We start from the raw sequence: 17,587 nt of genomic DNA, 5'->3' as shown, positions 1-17,587 counted from the left end.
TGTGTGTGTGTGTGAAGCACATGCATGCTTGCATGCTCATACATCTCCACGGACGAGTGTGGGCAGGCAGATGGCATGTTGACGCTGAGCCCACACGTGCCAAACCCGACGCATGCTTTTCACTGACCCTTCACCCCCCTCTGACTGCCATTCTTCAGATTCCGCACGTTGCTCAGAGAGGTTTGGCCCGTCTGCACGGAACACAGCAGGGACACAGCACTGACAATACTGACAATGTACTGACAATAATCATACGCCCGCAGAATAACTCCATCAACCAACATCAGAAGTCCTCTGAGCAGCAGTATGTGAAAAATGCCTCATATGATATCTGTTTAAACTATTTTATTCCTTTTTAAAGGCGATTTAAATGTTATAATCAGTTGTTTCCGATCTGATCTGGCGTCTGCATTAACAGGAATTTATGTAGCAGAGACAAAAACAATTCATATCAGCATTTAATGATCTGCCACTAAGGTTAAAGCAGGTCAAATCAATAGTATATAAATATGCACTGACAGGTGTGTTTACGTGCTCCTCTGAAAGTCACAGCTCCCTATTTGTGAAGAGGTTGTTCCAGCTTTAGTGGGTTCATGTGCTCTGAGGTTGCAATGTGGAAAAAAGCTGGACTCTGTAAACTCAATATTCTGTATTGATGTGTTAAGACCTTGACACCTCTTTCTAATGTCTGCATATTAACAAAGAGCAAAGAAAAAGCACATCAGGAATATAAAACATGTCCACATTAATCATACAAAATGTCTAGAATGTCTAAAAAGTCCTGTGTTAGGAGCTTGCAAGAGATGAATGTTAAGTTTGCAAGTGACAGACGTGTAAATTTACATTTAAGAGCAACTACTTAGAGTAAAATTTTGTTAATAGGGTTATGAGTGAGGACTTCAGTAACTCTGCAACTCATCTACCAAACCTTTTGCAGAACTATACTCGAGGTGGCGTTCACATGAATCTTCCCAATCTGGAGCAAATTTACGGATTATTCTGAACCCACCTGAATGCACCAGAACTATCAAACTGGGAAACATCTCTGACGCAGCCAAAAGTGTGACGTGCCTGAGTTCCGTTGGCCCCTGCTCCCCTGGAGGAGGCAGCAATTAGGCTAATGTGACACGAGATAAATGGAGACTTCATCGGAAATGAGGGAATTAATTAATCGCTGATCTAAATTTGGCTTCACACCTCTACATCATGTGGCCCAGGACGGCTCAGGACAGGGAAGTTTAACTCCAATGTACAGCACACACACACACACACACACACACACACCCACACACACACACAAACACAAAGATTTACTGTGTGACTGTATATTATTGCCCTGATCTTGAACATCGGTGTTCAAGGCTCAGAACAATTTCAGATGAGGCTGCCTCTCCTCTCATCTCCTTTGCCCTTCTTGCGTTCTCTCTCTCAGGGTGTTAGAAAACTCGGTCCCATTGTTACCTTGTATATACTGCCAGGTACTGTATCTTGTTTGGGTGTTTCTGTGCTGCTCCACTTCGGAGGTCATGGAGATTTAAGAGCTTTCAATGCACTTCCCTGTGACTGACCCACTTTAATTGAATTTCCCACTCTCTGCAAAAAGAAGTTGCAGGTTAAGGTATCTGAAATTTATGTCTGATGTATTTCCGAAGAAGGGTAAAAGAATGGAAAGTTGCACATAAGGGCAGAGTGTTAGCTCAGGTACCTGAAGTTATACAGACATTGATATAGTATAGTATTTCTGGGCGTATAAATATAGATGAGAAGACATTTCAAAGCGAGACTAATTGTTTCTTGTCATATGATGAAGAATTACTCCACGGTGTTTGCATCATTCCCTCAGGATGTTCACTGCACCGAGAGCTGAAACGTAACTTTAAATATGGAGCAGCTTAGAAATAGCAACAAGGAAAACTCTCCTCTCTCTGAATCTGGCCGGCGGCCCAGCTTCAGGTCTGCTGCTTCAACCTTCAGAGACTGCTGCTGCTGATGTGGCCTAGGCTTGGCGGCAGCTGAGCATGCTGGGAAGGCGGCCAGACAAAGTAAAAGTGTGGGTAGATGAGCAGCATGAAGATTTCAATTGTGCTCCAGTGTTTTCCCATGGAAAAAATAGACAGGATATCGATGGGATGGAATAGATATTAGAAAAGGAGGTTGTTGATATTTGGGGATCATTCTTTTCATCAAATTACAGTCATATTATTGTGTGTAATATCTCTGTCTGGCAGAAGCTATATAGAGGTTATCGATGTTTTGATCTTGGTCCAGGCCCTAGAGCCTTTAAGCATTATTCCCAAAATGTCAAACCGCTCCTTTAATATGCCCTGTCCTCTGTTTTTCAGCTGTCCTTGACTCACTGACACTTAATCCTATACAGCAAACTGATCCCTGAACAGCCCTTAAACAGAAATAGCATTAATCAATGAGACCAGATTCTATTGCAGTCATCCGTCCGACTCCACCAGAAGAGACGAGTTTGTTAAAAACATACATCGGCTCATTGAACTGAACTTGTGGAATCAATCATGTGTCTTCCACATGTCTGTGATGAGATTATGTGTGGCTGCTTCTTTGTTCCCTCCACACATGCTCAGGGAGAGACGCTGCCTGGTTACAGTAACGTTAGCGACGCTGTCTTATTGCCAGAATTACTCATCGTCTCCTCTTATTCAACTGTAGCTTTTGTGCGTCGGCCTCAGGAGTTCACTTGAAAAACGGTCCAAACAGCGACTCATCGGATTAAGAGTCGGGTCTGTGTCATTGCCTCGGCTCAGTGGCATGATGGCAGCAAACTAACATAATGTGCACGAAATAATGTAATAACAGAAAGTGGAGCGAAGATGACAGATTTTTTGTTCGCAAAAGTATGATATATATGCTATATAGTTTTATATTCACAGAGGTAGATAATGCAAGTGAACTATAAGTATTGTAGAATGCTAATTAGCCTGCCATGTAAAGATCTACAACACAATTTGCCACCCTAACAAGTTTTATATTATTTTTGAATAGTTATAATAACAATAATAACAATTTTCCCCATTTAAAACTTATATTGATGTGATTCTTTGGCCACTAAATAGTTGTCATGTCCAGAGCAAGGAGGGAATGTAAACGGGTTGGTTTCAGTAATTGGCATCCTCAATATACTGTATATATACTGTATATATATGTAACTTATAAACTTCACCACAAAAAAAAACACATCTCAAGCAGAAACATAAATCCAGTGCCAAACGCAAGGCAGAAAACGGGTCTAAAGTCAATAAACACAAGACGTCCAACAAAAGATCCACACAAAGAAATAAGTCAAAAGACCTTTCAATTGTTATTTAAATGAAACCAAATTGAAAGCTTAAAGGAGACAGCTCATGAAAAAGACTTTACAGTCTGATAATGCATTTAGTTTAGCTTTTATTAGATTTTGTATCTTTATTTCAAAGCTCAGTAAGGAGCTGCCTCTGCAAGATTAATATAGTCGAGTAAACTTTACAGCATTTATCTCCTTAGTTTAGTGGAGTAGAAGGAGAAGAAGAGCAAAGTAGCATAATGTGGAACAACTGAAGTAAACCAGGTAAGTAACGCATGACAAAGATGTGTTCACAGTTGAGTAAATGTTGAGTAAACGCCGAGTTGATTTCCCAGTGAGTACGTTTCCATCTGTTTGCTCACTTGAACAGCTCAGAAGAGATCAAATGGATGTTTTAGACTTAGCTGACAACTGTTGAAATCTGCTGTGAGTTTTCATTCCAAACTGAGTGATCAGCGCCACTGATCGTGTGTGTGTTTGGTGCTATGATTTCAAGATAAGTCAGGATTAGACTTTTGGTGTGTGTGTGTTCACAGCCTTACCAGGACTTTGGTCTCCTCCTCGTCTTTGTAATAGTACAGCTGGTCCCCTCGCAGCACAAACCAGCGACTGTGCCAAGTCTTGACAAAGCCTCCTTGCTTCCTGAGCCACCCACACCTGATGACATGCGGCCGCCCCTGCCTCTGAACGTCGGCGCCGGCCGGACCTCCGCTGTGCAGGGGACTGCTGTGGGACACACACTGGTCGTCCATTACAGCAGCTCTGACCTGCAGACGGACACAAGAGTTGGAATCTCTTTACAGAAACTGCAGGTTCAAAGAAGACCACACATGAGGTATATAAACATATACAGCAACATAGAGGATGCAGATTTCATACTTCCCACAGTACGGGCATTTAGAATGGAAATCCATAAAACTAGAATTACTACCAAGTGGCTGCATGCCTTCACCAACCAGTGCAGTTTCAGTCTGCATGAAAAAACTGTCCAAATTCACAGAAGGTCACTCTGGCAACTGGTGAAAATGTGAAGAAATTCCCTAAAGGCAGACTTGAGATGCAAGTTCAAAGGCCAGAAACATGATTTGTCAGGACACCATGGCATTTGACCTTTGACCCCCCCCCCCCCTAAATCAAATAACTTAATCTGTGCTTGAATTCTCTTGAAGCGTACCACGTTCACAAGGCAAAAACGAAAACTTGTGAGATTCCCTGAGTGTTCCTGAAATATCAAACTCCAAAGAACTTGACGTCTCTGTGACCTTGACCTTCGACCGCCAAAGTTTGATCCAGTCATCCTTCAGTCCATCGTTTTAACCAAAATTTGAAGTTGATAGGAGAGAGAGGAACGTATAAGCTAAAGTCGTAAAGCTCTGGCTACAGGCTGTCACCAGCGCAGAGGCATAATAACAACAGTGAATATTAAGTCCCAACATTATTCAAGATTTTAACCAACAGAGGAATCAGCTTAACATCAACATGTCAAATTCTTTCAGTTAATTTTTAATGATTTTTGTTTTTTTCATAACACTGCAGTCTTCTGATTATTCAGATTAACTGGAACATTAGTTCTGACAATACACTTTGCTTGAGTGTTTCAATGATCATTGTTTAATTTCTAGCAGAATTCAAGGTGAGTTTAAGGGATGTGTCTGGGGTTATTGTTCTTTATTTCGTTTTTATGGTTTCGCGATGTCAACTCTTCAACACAACTTTCCATCCACACTGCAGTTTGTTCTTTCGAGGAGTGTCATGAAATTCAGGGGTCAGACAGATTTGAGTGTTGCAAAGGAGACTTTGACGGTAGGGAAAATGTGGGAGGAGGAATTCACGAGCCAGATAACAAGACCAAGGACTAAACCTCGAACATCTTTTCTCTTTTTTCTTTTGTGTCGCCCTCCCACACATGTTGCCTCCTCAAAACCCCACCCCCCTGCTTCCTAAAATGTACCATAACACACATCAACACGTTCACCACAACACTATGCATGCAATAAACCAGCCTGCACATATTGTTTAAGCCGGTGCATCATCCATGGACATACGCTTCTCCTCAGTGAGTGCTGCTGTTGGCTTTGAGCACGGCCTTGTTATCAGTGGCTCAGGCCGAGCTTGGCTTGGTGCACGTCCAAACACCCCCACAGGTCCAGATGAGTTGCAGATGAGGACCAGATGCAGTCCTGCGGTGTAGCAGGCGATGGCGCAGCAAGTGCAGCAGGGACTGTTACGGTGATTTCAAAATGTTGCCACACACACACAATCCAATGACTGTGTCCTGTATGCATGTGCATGCAGAAACATGCTTGATCCTCTGCATTCCTTTAAGAAAGAAGGGATTTTCTCTGCACTGTGATAGCCACAATCTCCCTACTTCATCTTTGCTTCACCTTCAAAACTAAAGAATAGAAAGTGTGCAATTCTTATCGTCGACAGTGGAATATTTTATCATTACTATCATCTTTATTCAGGAAAGTCTTTATATTGGCTCATATAACGCTCCTAAATACTCTTTTTAGCTTGAGCAAAGTATATTTTCACATATGGACACACACACAAGTGCACACCACACACACACACACACACACACACACACACAGAAAGTTTAATTCACAGTCTAGGGTTGGTGCACACATTGTTTTGATGGAGTCACCTCCTTAGTTGCCAGTCTGGTGCCACAGCCATTTTCCAATTGCATGCCTCCTGCACTGGGGACTGTAGTTAACTGCAGTGCAGGGACCCGGCCTTGTGCTGCCACAAAGTAAAATAGTAAATAACTCTGGTGTTTCTTAATGTGAATTTGACATCACAATGTGTTCTAGTCAGGAGGTAATAAATTGCTACACAGGGACAGAAGGCATAATCATTACTAAGTTATAAATTACCAGGGAATAGGAATACAATTTATTTTGAAAAGTTAGTGGTCCTCTGTCTTATTCAGTAACAATATGATGAATCGTGGCCATGGCGAAATTATTCATCTTCATTTTAGTGTTCCTGATGAAAAACAATATGTTGGTTCCAGCTAATATATACAGTGAATCAGCATAAGGTAAAGACATCTACTGTGAGTCTCCATGGAAGTAAGCATACTGAGAAACAGATTTTAATTTAACTCACAACCTGTGTTTTGCAAGGTTTGTTACAACAAACAAAAAGATTTGTGCAGCTTCAAAATTAACTTTATTCATGTGCGGGACACAATCACACTGGTAATGAATAATCCATTGTCCCAGGAGCCTTTACACTCACACTGTCCAGTCAGAGTGACCGGTGCATCGATCGCTAAAATTTAGGAAAAAATTTGTTTTTTTATATTTACTAAAGCATATTTACAATATAAAGATTACTTTAATGCTCATAGTCTCATGAAAAAACTAATATCTGTTTGTCAAACCATTTCCACTAGTCGTATCGATTCCAAGTTTTTAAGTAGGTTGGATATTGTTTTGTTTTCTAGACTCAACTTCCTAAACCATTTCATCATTTCACACTACTGAAGCACAGAGTTAACCCACATGGATTTCCAGCTGCAGTTGCATCTAAAGCTGCTGACTTGTGATTTGCTGGATCATTTTCTCATTGACTCACCCCTCTGACTTTCTCAGTTTGGTAACTATCCCAGGCTTCTTGTTAGAGTGGCACATGATAATAAATCCTAACAGTGGAGGGGCTACAGGGGCTAATTTTGGGCACACCAGCAGAGCAACTGCATTGGTTTAGTTCCCTTAAGGTTAAAGCAACAACCTAACAAGGACTTAAAGGCGAAGACAGCTGACCTGTTTTCAAACCTAGTTGTCAAATTAGCCGTTGTTTTTGCAGACACTTCTCCCTGAAGGTCCTAGATGTGGCTGTTTGCACATTTACCGAGCGACTGCAAAGACTCCAGACACATAACTACCCGACTGTTTTGTCCGTTCAGCACATTAAAAATCTGTGTTCCTTACACCTGCAGGTGCAACACACACTGTGCAGGTACTGCATGTGCATCTCTTTGCGTAGCAGGCGTTGTCTCTCTCCCCTGAGCCTCAGTTTCCAAAATAAGCAGTGCGGCTGGATGCATAATCGTAATGTTATTCAACAACCTTGACAAAGAGATTAGAAAAGCCGCACTGAAAACAAAGAAATAGGATATGTACTTTCCTCAAGGCCGCCTGAAATATGAAAACTTTTATATATAATTTCCAAAGGGCCAGTTTTGATCTATCTGTGGGTCGGTCGTTACATTACATTACATTACATTACATGTCATTTAGCTGACGCCTTTATCCAAAGCGACTTACATTTTTTAGAACACTCATCATTTTATGAGGGGCCATCTAGGGGTTCAGTATCTTGCCAAGGACACTTAGGCATGCAGATGGGATAGAGTGGGATTCGAACCGGCGACCTTCATGTTGCAGAGCACCCGCTCTATCCCCTAGGCCACGCTCTCTCCCCACGGTCGTGCCATCTGATCTCAGGTGGCAGTATGACGGAGTGGAGGATTTAATTTCCAGTTAATGCAGCAAATTAACAGACGACCATCTGCTTATGTGTGGTAACACTGATCTGTTTCAACTGTCGAGTAACACTGTCTGAAGTGTTCAAGGAAACCCCTTTTCTCACAGCACGTCTCAGAACTTTCACCATAGTAAGACATCTGTGGAAAGAGACACTCCGACCTTCACTCTAAACCAGTGATTCTTAAATGGGGGTACGCGTACCCCTGGGGGTACTTGAAGGTACTCCAGGGGGTACTTGGGATTAATTTTTTTTATATTTAAAATTAGCATCCATTCAAAAACCCTTGAAAAATTGTTACTTAACAAATATTCAATTTAATATAAGTGTAAGTTTATAAACTAAATTTTATATTCAGTAGGCTTTTCAATTTAATTATCCTAAAAAAACAGAATCTCCCCCATACCGATGGTTTGACCCAACCTGGCACACGCCACCTGTCATCGCCTGCCTTGAAAACTTCAACAATGGAGTCGAGTTGAAGTGCAGCAGCAATACTGCTGAAACACGGAGGGACAAGTACCAAAGAAGGCGAAACCAGAGCAGAGAGCCTTCCCTAAACAACACCGTGAGGGCTTGTGCCTCTTCGGAGGGGCGCTAAAACGTAAACGTTTTCCGTTGTGAAGTTAATGATTCATAACAAGAAGTCCGCGTCTCTACCAGTACCCTTTCAAAATAAAAGCCTGTAATACAAAAGCGGAAATGAAATTGTATGAACTTAAAGCGAACAAATATTTCACAATAAAATAACAGAAAGACACTTCACCAATATTAACATTAACATAGATTGGGTTATTTTCACTTTATGTTTTTTTCTGTGGGGAGATATTTGCCAACAGTGGCATTAAGCCACCACATCTTCAGCGGTATCTCCAGACAAAACATGAAAGTCATGTTGCTAAGCCACCTGAGTTTTTTAAGAGGAAACTTTCTGAATTCAGGTCATCTCAAGACACGATGCAAAAAGCCTCCCAGAAGCAAGCGGAAACAAGCTACCTGTCAGTATTCTTTTCGATTCTTAAAGGAGATATTTTAAGATGATAAATATAAAAAAAAAAAATTTTGAGCTAATCTTTTATTTAAAACTAAGTTAATGATAAATTTTTTGGGAAGAAGTGTTTAGATATAATTAAGTTCATGAGTTCAGTTTGAGAACATATCTTTATTATGATCCCAAAAGAGGTCACTTTAAGTTGCTTTGCGCTGGTCAGGGGGTACTCGGCAGAATTTTTTCTTCAAAGGGGGTACGTCACTGAAAAAAGGTTGAGAACCACTGCTCTAAACAACAACAGCTCAGTATACAGCACACAGACACACAGACACACAGACACACACACACACACACACTCACACAAACACAGGGTCTGCTCACTCTAAAGGACAACACAAGTCAGCTCCCTAAGGTTTTGCGGCATGCACTATAATTTCTGAGAAGGATGCAACATATCTGCGGCCGTGTGGCAGTCAAAAAAAAGAATGAGCTCAAACCCCACTAAAAGTGAAAAGAGAAGAAGGCTCTTTTTTGGACACTTAAGTATATGTGTCCTTTGTCTGCCTACATACTCGTGCAGATGCAATGTTTACCATGACAGGACCATTTGGTGTAAACTGGGCCCTGCATTTTGTGTGGTTCCATTGGGACAATGCACAGTTGAGGATAATTTTCCATATGTAGACTTAAATAAAGCGAGAGCTACTGTTTTTAGCAACTGAATTCAGAGACGCCACATGGTGACTACATCCTGGGGACCATTGTGTCAACACGTTGATGAAATAAGGATACCGAGAACTAGAATGGAAGGTTGCAGAGGTCTCTGAAATGTGATACTGAGGTCCCCCATGAGGACCCGTCTCACAGCATCAAGGTTGTCTGTGCACACAAGGACTGTTTGCTCCCCATATGGGAAAGTAGTGAGGCTGACAGCACACAAAAGCATGACCTCTCTGAATTGAGCCAGTTGGGAGGGAAGGGGATGAGGCCTGCACTCCACCGTCTGGCTCATCCTTTTTGGAGAGTAAAGTGGCGCTCGGGGAGACTTGAGGGGGTGAAAATACAACACTCAGAAAATTGATACGTTTGAGCTGCACAGAGAAGAGGAAATTCCCCAAGATTACACAGAGTGTTGCTTATAACCTGCTGGAAATGTTGGTGTCGGGCAGCGACAGTGGCCGAAAATCGTCTGTGACCACAGGAAGTGGTCGGTCAAAACAGCTGCGAGGGAGCAGCTCAGCACACTGAACTCCACAGGCTTCGGTCGACTGCCTTTCCCATGCTGTGGTTGCTATGAAGGGTCACAGGCCGATGGTAAACATAAACCTGTTAAGTGCATTTTTTCCAACATCATGTGATGTGAGTTTACAGTTTTCACAAATGATAGTTTAGTATGTTCCTAACATCGAGTTACTGTTGCTACACCTAATCAAAGGTTTTGTCTTGAACATCATTCTACAAGTTCCTTCTCTGCGCTGGCCCTAATGATCCCCCCCATGCAAACTATCTATATATCTATATGTCTATCATTCCATCTGTCTGTCTATCTATCTGACTCACTTGCAAGTCTACACTAAAGCGCGTTCTCTGTTTCAACCATCTCTCAAAGGCTAATTCATTCAAAGCCAATAGTTTAAATTTGTCAGCGTCCATTTTCACTTTCACTATATATAACCCATGACTCTCATTTGTATGTGTATGTGCTCCCTCCACCCCTAGCACCCAGCTCACAGCAAAAACAAAACATGCAACAGAGGAAACATGAACTCCACATTACCAGTCTGTGCTGTCAACCCTTTAAATATCCCTGAGCAACCTCTCCCCTCCGAGTCTGAACAGTGGGGCCTCCGCGACCCACATGTGTTAAAGACAAATATAACCCTCCGCTACCAAAGCTGCTACCTCGAGAGCCGCATGTTTCTGTTGAGAGTCCTGCCGAAAAGTCAGAGAGGTGAGAGGAGGGCATGCTCCTCGCTGTGCTAATCGCTGGGGAGGATGTGAAAGAGGAAGGTTTTCAAAGTGGTCACAGATGGAGGTACTCACGCCTCGTGCACACACACACACACACACACCCACATTTCTGTACTTCTATCGTTGGCATAATTCATCACCTAACCCTTACCCTATTTAAATCCTACAACCCGATCATGGGTCTTTGCATTGTGGACAGCCTAATTAAAACCGTATACCTAATTAACCATCCTTAACCATTCATGCAGAGCCCTAACTTTGACCTAACCACAATTCACTTCATAGCCGTAACTTTAACTAGAACCTCAGAAAAGACGGTTTGTCTGATTAGGACCAGGCTGAGGTCCCCATGAGGTCAATGGGTCTTGACCAGGTCAGTCTTTGTACTGGAAAAGGTCCTTAAGAGGTAACAAAAGCTAGTACATACACACACACACACACACACGTCCCCATGTGCACACACACACACACACAGCATCTGAGAAGCAAACCTTTATTGTGGGGTAGATCTATGATCAGTCACTACCCACAGCCCACTGTGAGTCACAGCGGTGGATGGATGGCAGCAGGAAGAGAGGAGGGGAGGTGAGGGCGGACAGTGAAAAGTATCACAAACCTGGAAGGATTAGTTCACGGCGATACATTTTCCTTTTTGCTGAAAAGCCTAATAAACTCTTGGGCTTTCCTGTATGATTCAATGTGATGAGTCAGTGTCTTATTTCGTCTACGCGCGGATTTAGACGCCATATGTGGCCCCCACCACGGTCTATGATCCGACCCTTGGTGTGATACACTTGTAACCCCTTCACCCGCTCTGCAACCCCTCCCTCTCTATTTTCCTCCATAGCATGTGTCACAGTATGTCTGCGAGCCGAGCCTCAGAGATGAGGGTGAAGACTTCACAGCGGCCTCTGACTCATTCTAAGTGTCGACTGTTACGAGTGAATGGCGGATCCTGTGGAGGTGGCTTTTGTTAACGCAGACAAGCAAAGAGACGAGGATATTTTCATGACAAAGTAAGACGCACTAGGTCAAACAGTGAGAGGCTGAACTTAAAATCACACCTTGGATCCTACCCCCCCCCGGATATATTACAAGCAGTGGCAGTTTGTGGAAAGATGAATCTGCATTTCAACCTTCGTAAATGTCACCTTGCTATAGATTTACTCAGTGATCTCAACCTGGATTAAGTTCATTTAACTGATGTAGAATGGGTACTTTGACACACACTTTTACCCCACTTAATTCACTTTTGGCACAAAGTTAGATGAGAAGCTACTGTCTTAATGTCTGCCAGCAGCTGAGCTGAGTAAAAACAGAGGCAAATCAATGTATTTTTTGAGGGGGTAATGGCTGTTATCACTCATTTATTTCATTGATCCAGTTCATGGAGGCCAGTATGTGCAGAGGCTCTCTATCTATCAACCACTGGTAGGTTCGGGAATTGTATTTCTGTGAGCCAAACTTGTTGGAGCCCAATCTGCTGACATGACTGCCACCATCAGATAAAACAGCTACAGAAAAAGACCATGGTGCAAGGCTGCAAGGTCTTTTGTAGGCTACTTTGTGAACAGGTCGGAAAGTTGCTTGATGCATGGAGATTTTCCTTAAATCTATCTGAACTCCAGTTTTGCTGCAGTGTCGCCCGTCAGCGTCTCCATCCCTCGCTCTGTCTCAATAAACAGATGTCACAGTCAGACCTGGGAACAGTCGAGTGCAGCAGCTGACACGGGGAACCTGATCCCTGGGCTTTCCAGCAGCATAGCTCATGCACTGCAGCCAATTCCTGGCACCCGGGGTCCATCATATCGCTCCCTCCTTTTACCTCAGCTCATATGCTCTGTTCTCCTCCATATCTTCGTTTTTCCATTGACACACTTGTCCTCTCCTCGCCCTCCTTTCATTCTTTTTCACTCCCATTTCCTGCTTCCTCTCACCAGTATTGGTGTGGTGTGCATGTGGAGTCATCCTCACACATGCAGCACACACAGCACATTAATCCAGACGTAATCGAGTTTCTCCCCTGCTTGTTTAGCCGACAGCCAGACAGGGTGGAAAGAGGGCTGGGGGGGGGGGGGTGTTTTGGATGGCACATGCACAGGTCTCACCATCTGTATGTCCTGCACCAGAATTAGAAAGACCTTGGAAAAACGCTGGTCAGACTGAGCTGCTTGATTTTTAACTGTGTCACCTGAAAAGTCCAGCAAACGGAAGAGGCATTGCTACTGTTGCCCCACAGTAAATCAGTGTTTCAGTTACACACCAACAATGTTGTTAACTAGCCTTGGATAAAGATGATAGAGTCCCAGCTCCTATATGAATGTGCGTGTGCTTCTATCCCCCTATGGTGCCCAATCTCTTCTCAAATGTCAATATGACACTTTGTGCCGGTGACACGGCTGGATGAGCTCTGTCACTGGTTCAACACTGGGAAAATAGACCACATCGATGAACCATTAACCTAAAGCCACCACATCCTTTAGTCGCAGAGGTCACTAGTAGCACTGATTGTATCTCAGCGTAGGTCAGTGAGTAAAATTCACTTTCCGACCTCCTCTGTATGTGTAAAATAACAAATAGCCTTTAACAGATCTTGGAGCAGCCACCGAAGCACAACATGTGAAAAAAGGAGTTGCTAATCTTTATAGACAATGTGATGTTAGTACTGCAATGTTATATATAGTTCCACTCCTGATACTTCCCTAAAGTGTCAATTACAATAACGGTAAGAGGGACTTTATCCTTCCATTACATTTGACTACGTTATCTTCACATTCCTTCTTCTCTTTTGTATACTACATTAATACACAACTCCCTTTTGTTGATGTGCTCTGCTACATGCGGCATCTATCACACTTCTGTCGGTCCCGGGAGAGGGATCCCTCACTTGTGGCTCCTTCTGAGGTTTCGACATTGTGTTCCCCGTTAAAAGGTTTTTTTTTGTGGTAGTTATTCTTTACTCTTGTTTAAGGTTAAGGGCAGAGGATGTCACACCTTGTTAAGCACTATGAGGCAAAACAATCCTACAGCACTCAGGTAAAACAACACACCCGAGGCAAATCTGCACAATGCAACAGTACATCGTCAAACAGCAAACTCACTCACCTTTCAATCAGCCTTGTTGAATCCCTCCGCAGAGATGTGTGTGGTGATGCTCGACCAGTTTATCCAATCCACTGACAGGTAATCTATCAACAGCAGCAGAAATCCTGGGCTGAGACAGGTTGAGGTTGTACTTCAGCTCCTCTCCTGCAGCTGCGGCTGCTGCTGCCGACTCTCAGTGACGAGCAGAGTGGATCTGAGGGAGCTGAAAACTTTTTCCCCTGACTGCTCACACCATCTGTAGGCTGAGAAAAGAGTCCCCCGCTGTGGAGCGTATGGTTGTCGTGGTCAGCCCAGTCACACATGGGGCACCATTATACAGTGGGAGTCCACCCAAACACGCACATGTGCACACACACTCTCCCAATGCTGAAGCCTTATGCAGCACTTACTCCTCCAGTCATCGTCGCTGGTGAGACGCTCACACTCAGTGAGACGAGTGTGTGTGTGTGTGTGTGTATGTGTGTAAGTTGGTTACAGAGTAGACAAGGAGGAGGAGGAGGGATAGGGGAGGGAGGAGGAAAGTGTGTATGTGTGCATGTGTGTGTTTGTGAGAGAGAGAGAGAGAGAGTGAGAGAGAGAGCCTGTTTGAGGAAGTATTAATATGAGAGCTCTAGCTGAGCAGTGCTCCAGTGGTGCAGCAAACTTTCTCTTGCGTTTCCGGTTCTAACACAAGGACCTGGAATTGTTTTTTCATATTTTTTATTCACACTGTGTTCCACTCTTCTGAAAGGTTTTAGAAGCCAAGAAAAAAATACAGTGAAACGGTGCCGTGGTACATAATGTGGAAATCCTGAATCTTTCCATACAGGATCTGTGAGTAATCCAGCATGCAAACACAGGAGGCTGCGTGCCCCAGTTCTAAGGCGTCCTCAATGTGACATGTACAAATGAGTGTGTGCATGCAGCCTGACAAACATTTATTCTGTGACTCTATCCTCACTTTGGTGCAAACCCAGCTGTATACACACTGGTGGAAAGTGCATCTTGTTTACTTGGGAATGGTCTAGCATTTCCATAGTCTCACACTGGCTCCTTAAGAAGATGTTTCATGTTTTTGTTTTATACAATTCCTAATGAAAAATGAGACGATGGAGGTTGAATCATGACAAAAGCCTTTATACTGTCGCTGTAGGTGTCAGCCATGTACAGAACATTCCTGAGCTCAGTCATGCAAACATTAAGCTCCTTGCCTTCTTCTCACAACCTGCTTAATTGCCAGACCCGGGCTACTGATTTATGACCAGGAAAATAACTTGAAATGAGAGAGATTCCTCAGCATGATTGTCATCTGGGTTATAAAAGCCAAATATCGGTAGTTATATGCGATATAATGTGCACTGGAGAGCAGTTTATATATTTAAGTAAAGACCAGAAGAAGTACGGTGCGTTTATTTATTAATGTTGCTTGTAATGTTCCATGTAACAGTGATCTGAATCTAAATCTGTCTCATTAAATACAGCAAACATAGTTCAACCTTGGCGAAAACCAAAAGTGTATGAAGAATCAGACGACCATGATAGATAATATCACTGACACAAGAGAGATACAAAGGCTTCCGCAGAACTCAGATGTGTCCCCAGCCACTTCCTCTTAGCCGGGGAAATCAGCTGTGCACTAATAAGGAGTTGAATTCCAATCTACGAGGGAGGCGGCGGTTGTGTCAACAATAATTACTTCCTCAGAATCAAATCAGCGGGGTGAAAATGAGTTAGTTACACCCTCAGATTTCCGTGAATGGGGCTGAATCTGACCTGTGTGTTGTGGTGCCACTGGGGAGCAGGCTGGTGGCAGAGGACATGTCCCGTTGCTGAATGTGGAGGAGGTGATGTCAACAAATATGAAACTGGCTGGGTTATTGAGATGTTGGATGGTTGTGTATACAGGGCCAGTCCAAGCACATTATGTATTGATCTGTGAGATCGGCATCGGCATCGGAGGCAAGAGTCGATGACAAACGCTGTCATTAAAGACTTTCTATTAGCAAACGATCAATGGAAGATTCGGTGGTCGTACATGAATCAGTCCAAATCACCCAAATGCCATTTTTATGAATAAAGAGACAACAATCACATGTTTCTAGAAAACCTGTCGCCATTATTTTCCTCCAACATTTTATTTTCTTGTGCAGGACTGCAGGACACGAGTCATCGGGATCTGACATGACATTGCACTGATCGCCCCTTTTTGTCATCCGGACCAATGGTTTCCAACCTTTTTGACTTGAAACAAGGCCTTGGTTTCGATGTGTGTTGTGAGTATTTCAACCAGAGTCATTTTCCCTTATCATGCTATTACATGTGTGTCCTGTTCAGCCTTCATTAGACCCTAAATTGAACGTATTGAAAAGTGACTAGATATCTGTAAATTGGTTGTTCATTTGTTCCTAACATAGACTTTAAATAAAGATAGATGACACGTCTCCACTTCTTCCCGCTATCCTTACATAACCTGCGTATGACCAATCAAGAATCAATCTGACCTGTCAATCATGATGTTTCACCCCTTTTTAAGAGCACTAAATAACAAATGAAAGAAAGGGAGATGTTTTGTGAAGGAGCCACATGAGATGAACAGTGTTAGCTAAGAGCCATCTGTCTGCAGCCGTCCTTCAGCATGTTTGTATTATATCTGTAGGACATGGAATGCTGAACATGAAACACCGTGACCTTGTGACGCAAGAAACGGCCATCTGTAAACAAACTGGAGCTACATCTACTCCCATGAGACACTGCGGGGGGGGGGGGGGGGGGGGGTCTGTCTGATAGGAGATAAATCATGTGATTAGAATGGATGATTCTTCACAGAGGAAGCCTCTGGGAATTGAAATATTCTCAATGGGTCTGCTGTTCTCATGGCCTTTGAGTCAGGGCATTTGGACAGTTGGGGACTTCAGGACAGATCATGAAATCCTCTGGAATCCTCTGGAAAAAAAACCCCTCTTCCAGTGGACAGAGATGACACTACGCCTCAGGCACTATGACTAAATGATGTTGCGGCTTGAGTCACTGCTGATCGGATATGTATCATTCACTTTTGACCTCTTACTGAGCTGTACTTTTGATCAGAGGTGAATGTTTGACATTTGGGGAAATGCATTATAATTCCACTGTAACAGAGCAAAGTTAGCAACTTGCTGGTGAAGAGGAATTTAGCAGCCAGTTCATGTAGCCGTCAAATATTTCTGGCTCTTAATTTGATGTTAACAGGAAAACAGAACTTAAAAAAGGGTGAATTTCAAGCTTTAAATCATCAAGCAACACAAAGTTGACTTAAAATGAATCCTAGGCTGCTTTCAGACATCCACTGAACCCCAGAGATCCTCCGGACAATCACCTGAAGGACTGCATGTGTGAAGGCACATGTCAGAGTGAGAGCCTCAAGTTCTCCTGCCAGCCCGCTACTTAAAAGTCTCCAGAAACTCTGGATGAGCTGATGTGAGAACTCAACATGAGATCCTCCGCGGGACTCACTTCCAGCGAGTCGGGGAGACAACGCTTCTAACACACGAGTGAAGATGAAAACAATAAAGTGATGTCATACACTTAGGAGACACTGACAATGATGTCAATAGAGCTTTTGAGCTTTTGAGCTTTGCTGATGTGCTGTACAAAAAACCATGTGATCTCTGCAGCAGAATTAAAGCGTTACATCCTGAATCTACCTGCTGCAATATCCCTCATTTGAACAATCCATAGAATTCTGTGTTGTT

At 43.1% G+C, this 17,587-nt stretch overlaps 1 protein-coding gene and 1 long non-coding RNA gene across 2 annotated transcripts in view; one reads left to right on the top strand and one right to left on the bottom strand.

Moving 5' to 3' along the window:
- The window catches only part of arhgap24 (Rho GTPase activating protein 24), a 61,584-nt gene extending 47,264 nt beyond the window's left edge, over positions 1 to 14,320 (bottom strand). Inside the window, exons 1-2 of the mRNA XM_062413143.1 lie at positions 13,878 to 14,320; positions 3,853 to 4,077 (exon numbers count right to left, since the gene is read on the bottom strand). Coding sequence (XP_062269127.1) covers positions 3,853 to 4,062 — 210 coding nt within the window. The 5' untranslated portion in view covers positions 4,063 to 4,077; positions 13,878 to 14,320. The remainder of the gene's footprint in view (positions 1 to 3,852; positions 4,078 to 13,877) is intronic.
- Positions 14,321 to 14,499: 179 nt separating this feature from the next.
- On the top strand, positions 14,500 to 16,612 carry LOC133975145 (uncharacterized). Its single transcript, XR_009924737.1, has 3 exons — positions 14,500 to 14,690; positions 16,007 to 16,129; positions 16,513 to 16,612. It is a non-coding gene; the product is annotated as an uncharacterized LOC133975145 (long non-coding RNA).
- Positions 16,613 to 17,587: the final 975 nt, after the last annotated feature.

This window comes from Platichthys flesus, chromosome 19 (assembly GCF_949316205.1).
Source record: "Platichthys flesus chromosome 19, fPlaFle2.1, whole genome shotgun sequence".
Lineage (NCBI taxonomy): Eukaryota > Metazoa > Chordata > Actinopteri > Pleuronectiformes > Pleuronectidae > Platichthys > Platichthys flesus.
This window is presented reverse-complemented; position numbering and strand designations above follow the sequence as displayed.